Raw genomic sequence first — 4,299 nt, 5'->3', positions numbered from 1 at the left:
AAAAAAAAAAAAAAAAAAATGTAGACTAAAACTCAGGGTGCGCTGGGCAGCTGGGGAGGGCCTTGTCCCTGAGTTGGAGTGATGGGGACAGGTAGCTCGACTGTGCAGCCATCCTGGAGAAGCAGAAACCGTCGGGGGTGGGGCGGGGGAGGGGGTGCCTTCTCCAGGGAGACTGGCCCCTGGAAGTTGCAAGCCCCGAGAGGGAGGTGGCTGGTGGCACCAGGGGAGTGACTGGTGCCCAGGCATCAGTGGCAAGGTACCAGGAGGGAACAGGATTCCCCAGAAGTGTCCAAGAGTTTGCTGATGGCTGCCTTCTTGCCGCATCCCCACAGGGTGGAGAGAACACTCTGGCGTCTCCTCTTAGGAGGACCCTGATCCCTCTGGATCAGGGCCCTGCCCTTGTACTCTCACCTAACATTAACTACTTCCTTATTGCACACACCACATTGGGGTAGCGCTTCAACACGGGACTTTGAAGGGATGCACTTCAGTCCATGGCAGTATATATGTTGGTTTTTGTTGCGTTTCTATGTGTCTTCCTGGTTTTTCTGGGAGATAATATAATCACATCTGAAATGTTGGATTATTAAAGGTATTTGTTGCAGTGGAGAGGTCGAGGCTTGGAGACGGGCTCTTCTCGCTCTGGGGCTGGGGAGCAGTGCACTCGATTGTTGGGGGAGCGAGTCCAGGCTCACCCCCTGGTCTCCCCCAGGGGAGACTTGGAGAGGCTTTGGAATGGCATGTGCCAGCTGAGTCTGACGAGTCTGACAATGTCCTGTGCCTCTGCTGATTGAACTTTGTCATCTTTGGTCCCTCTTGGTGACTTGGAGGCTGTTGTTTTCAGGTCCTTAGTAATCCGATCTTGTTATCCGTAGCGTAGTCCCTTTTCTTGGGACCTGAAAAGATAGAATGTGTTCATGCTTCTAAAGCAATGTCATGTCATAAGAAGTAGACAGCAGAGCCACTGAGGTTTAGAAAGAGGCTGGTGTTTTTATCCGCAGGTATAGTGGGTATCATTCAAACAAGAGTCTCAGTGCTAGGAGCAGTGTTTCCCTTTGCCTTCCACTGGTCCTTACAGCTTTTCTGGTTGTTGAGCTCTTAAAGTCACCGCTGGTGCCCGTCATTCCCTGAAGAGCCTGTCCTGGTCTCTTCCTCCTCTTGGTGATATACATAGAAACTACACCTTTCCCAGGACTGTGTTATCTGAGAATGCTTTGCCAGCCATAGATATATTTAAATCCTTTTCTTTCTTTTTTCCATTAAATGGTGGTAGGTATTTTCTTTTTACAAATGGGAAGGAGTTTAAATCCATCTGAGGAAAAATAAGATACAGATTGTGACTTGAATTTGAAACTTTCTAAATCTACTTTTTTTTCTGGTAGGATTCACTACAACATTTTCTATTGCCTATATCTTCAGGAGAATTCCTGCACTCAGGCCACAAAAGTTAAAGAGGAGCCATCTGTCTGGCCAGGGTATGTGTATATGTCGGTCAGCATGTGTTTTGTCTTTTGTCCTTGACTCTTCCTTATACTTAGGGAGGGAGATGTTTCGCTTCACTTTAGCAACGTCATTGAGGCATAATGTGCATTGCATAAAATTCACCCATCCTAAGAGTGTAATTCAGTGATACTGCCTGAGTGTGCGTCAGCATTATAATCTAGCTTTAGAACATTTTTATTCCCGTAAGGGGAGGCCTTTTTCTGGTCAGCTTTTGTGTATCGTATTTGTCTGTTTGGTTTTTGGACAGCCTATCCATCCCCTGGACTTTTCATGTCTTTCTGTTTTTCTCATTTCTCTTCTGTCATGATTATAGCAAGAAAACCATCCAACTTACACATGAACAACAGCTGATTCTGAATCATAAGATGGAACCTCTCCAGGTGGTGAAAATCATGGCGTTTGCAGGTGAGGGCGCCCACATCAGGTTCCCCAGGCGGTGGTTTTCCGCCTTTTCTCCCCACAGCCCCTTCCCGCTACCCGCCAGGGCATCTTTGCTCTGATAGGTCATCCAACTAACCATTTGATAACAGATCAAATAATCAATCGCAAAAGCAATTGGCCAAGGAATCCTTGCTTCCCCGGACCACTCCATGAACATCCGCAGTAGAATTCCTGTTGACGGGTCGTTCACAGCAGTTAGTTGGTGGGGCAGACGCCCCCGGGATTGAGCCCAGCATTGTGATGTTTGCTGGGGCCCTGACGGCTTCTGGAGAGGGAGGGCATGTTCATCTCCAGCCCAGGGTTTCAGTAACTCCCTAGTTTTGTGGGGTGACGTCAAGAGGGTCTGCCTTGGATTCGGTTTTAACGTACATTCATAAATATATTATCTACAATTATCCTGCCTCAGTCAGCCACACCAATCCACTTACAGCCTCCTGAAGTACTTGCTTATTCTTTCATCACAGCCTTTGCTCATGCTATTTGCTATTTTTTTCTACCTGTAATCCCTTCCTGCTCCTTTTGTGGCTAAATACCCTGCTAACAACAACGACAATGTATTAAATGCCTGCAGTGTGCGTGGCATGGTGCTGATCCTAATAGCATTCCGTGAGGTTGCTTAGTTACTCTTATTTTATAGAGGAAGAAATGGAAGCACAGAGAGCCTTGCCCCAGGTTGAATAAGTGGATTCGTGGTGGAGGCAGAATTCAAAGCTGGACTTGCCTCTCTCCGGAGACATGCTTTCCCCTCCCTAACCCTTGCCTCGTGTCCTGAGGGGCATTTTTGTCCTCAGGAACCCTACCTCTAAGGGATATCCACTTATTTCTGAGAAGCAAACTGAAGCTCATGAGGTCAAGGGGTCCGCCTGTCCTTTGTCCCTAGGCTGGAGCCTACCTGAGCTGAGATCCCAGCCTGTCTTCACCCAGCTTCGAATCTGCTGCTCTTTTTGTGGCACTACTTTTATCAGCACTGAAAAACTTGTCACTGTCCTGCTGTCAAGACAGAGGTGTGATAAGCCTGGACAAGGCCTGATTGGGGATCCCTGGGCATGTCTTGTCTGGTCAGAGGGTCACCTCCTTTCCTCCTGGCTTCCCCAGGCACTGGGAAGACCTCAACCCTGGTCAAGTACGCAGAGAAGTGGTCTCAGAGCAGGTTTCTGTATGTGACGTTCAACAAGAGCATCGCAAAGCAGGCCGAACGCGTCTTCCCCAGCAACGTCATCTGCAAAACCTTCCATTCCATGGCCTACGGGCACATAGGGCGGAAGTGAGTACTGCTGTCACTAGTGGCGCTGTTGCTGCCGGCACAGCCGCGTCTTACTGTTTTCCCCTGACGATTACATGTGAACTTACACCGCAGTGACCCTGAGAAGTGTAGCGCTGTTATCTCCACTTACAGGCAGGAAATAAAAACATAGGTTTAGTCTTTTGTACTTTTATCCTGTAGCAACATATTGTTTACATATAATGCCGTCTTGCCGAGAGGGGTGTTGTCATGGAACTGAGGCACAGAAAGTCAGAATGACTCGCTTAAAGTTCAGTCTCACAAATCCTGATCAGTTGTAGGCTTTCCTTGGAAGGGAGTGAGGAAGACTTGGCCGAGGCACACTTGCCTCAGGTCTCCTGGATGTAGAGGCATCAGGGAACTCCGAGTGTCCCTCTGGGGACCTCCTGGAGCCCAGCTTCATGGTGGAATAGCAGTGTCTGCTGTAAGCTGGTTCCTCTTCTGGGTTGGTACATGGGAGTCCTGAAAGCGGTTTCCAGTCAGAAGAGGACCATGCAGAACTTTCTTGCTTTAAAGCATTTGGTCTCGCCTGCGCGTGGCACTTGAAGCTACCTCCTGGTGACGTTAGAGTGGAGGAGATGTTAAATAGCACCCAGCCAGGAGAGCCACGTGCTGTTCATTGGGGATGGGTATTGCAGGTACCAGTCGAAGAAGAAGTTGAATCTCTTCAAGTTAACACCTTTCATGGTCAACTCCGTCCTTGCTGAAGGGAAGGGTGGATTCATAAGAGCCAAGCTCGTGTGTAAGACTCTGGAGAACTTCTTTGCCTCCGCTGACGAAGAGCTGACCATTGATCACGTGCCTATTTGGTGTAAGAACAGCCAAGGACAGAGAGTCATGGTTGAGCAGAGTGAAAAACTGGTGAGTGTCTAAGTGTATGAAGTGTTAGGGATCTGAGGATGGGGGAAACGGGAAGTGTTAGGGATCTGAGGATGGGGAAACGGAAAGTGTTAGGGATCTGAGGATAGGGGAATAGAGGAAGTATTAGGGATCTGAGGATGGGGGAAACGGGAAGTGTTAGGGATCTGAGGAGGGGGAAATGGGAAGTGTTAGGGATCTGAGGATGGGGGAAA

At 48.7% G+C, this 4,299-nt stretch overlaps 1 protein-coding gene across 1 annotated transcript in view; it reads left to right on the top strand.

Annotated features, from left to right (window-relative positions):
* Window positions 1-4,299, top strand: part of FBXO18 (F-box protein, helicase, 18) — a 51,296-nt gene that overhangs the window by 21,201 nt on the left and 25,796 nt on the right. The window contains 4 exon segments of the mRNA XM_011974920.1: window positions 1,383-1,475; window positions 1,817-1,908; window positions 3,040-3,208; window positions 3,865-4,087. Of these exon segments, the coding sequence (XP_011830310.1) occupies window positions 1,383-1,475; window positions 1,817-1,908; window positions 3,040-3,208; window positions 3,865-4,087 (577 nt within the window).

Source organism: Mandrillus leucophaeus, unplaced genomic scaffold, assembly GCF_000951045.1.
Source record: "Mandrillus leucophaeus isolate KB7577 unplaced genomic scaffold, Mleu.le_1.0 Scaffold15, whole genome shotgun sequence".
Taxonomy (NCBI): Eukaryota; Metazoa; Chordata; class Mammalia; order Primates; family Cercopithecidae; genus Mandrillus; species Mandrillus leucophaeus.
This window is presented reverse-complemented; position numbering and strand designations above follow the sequence as displayed.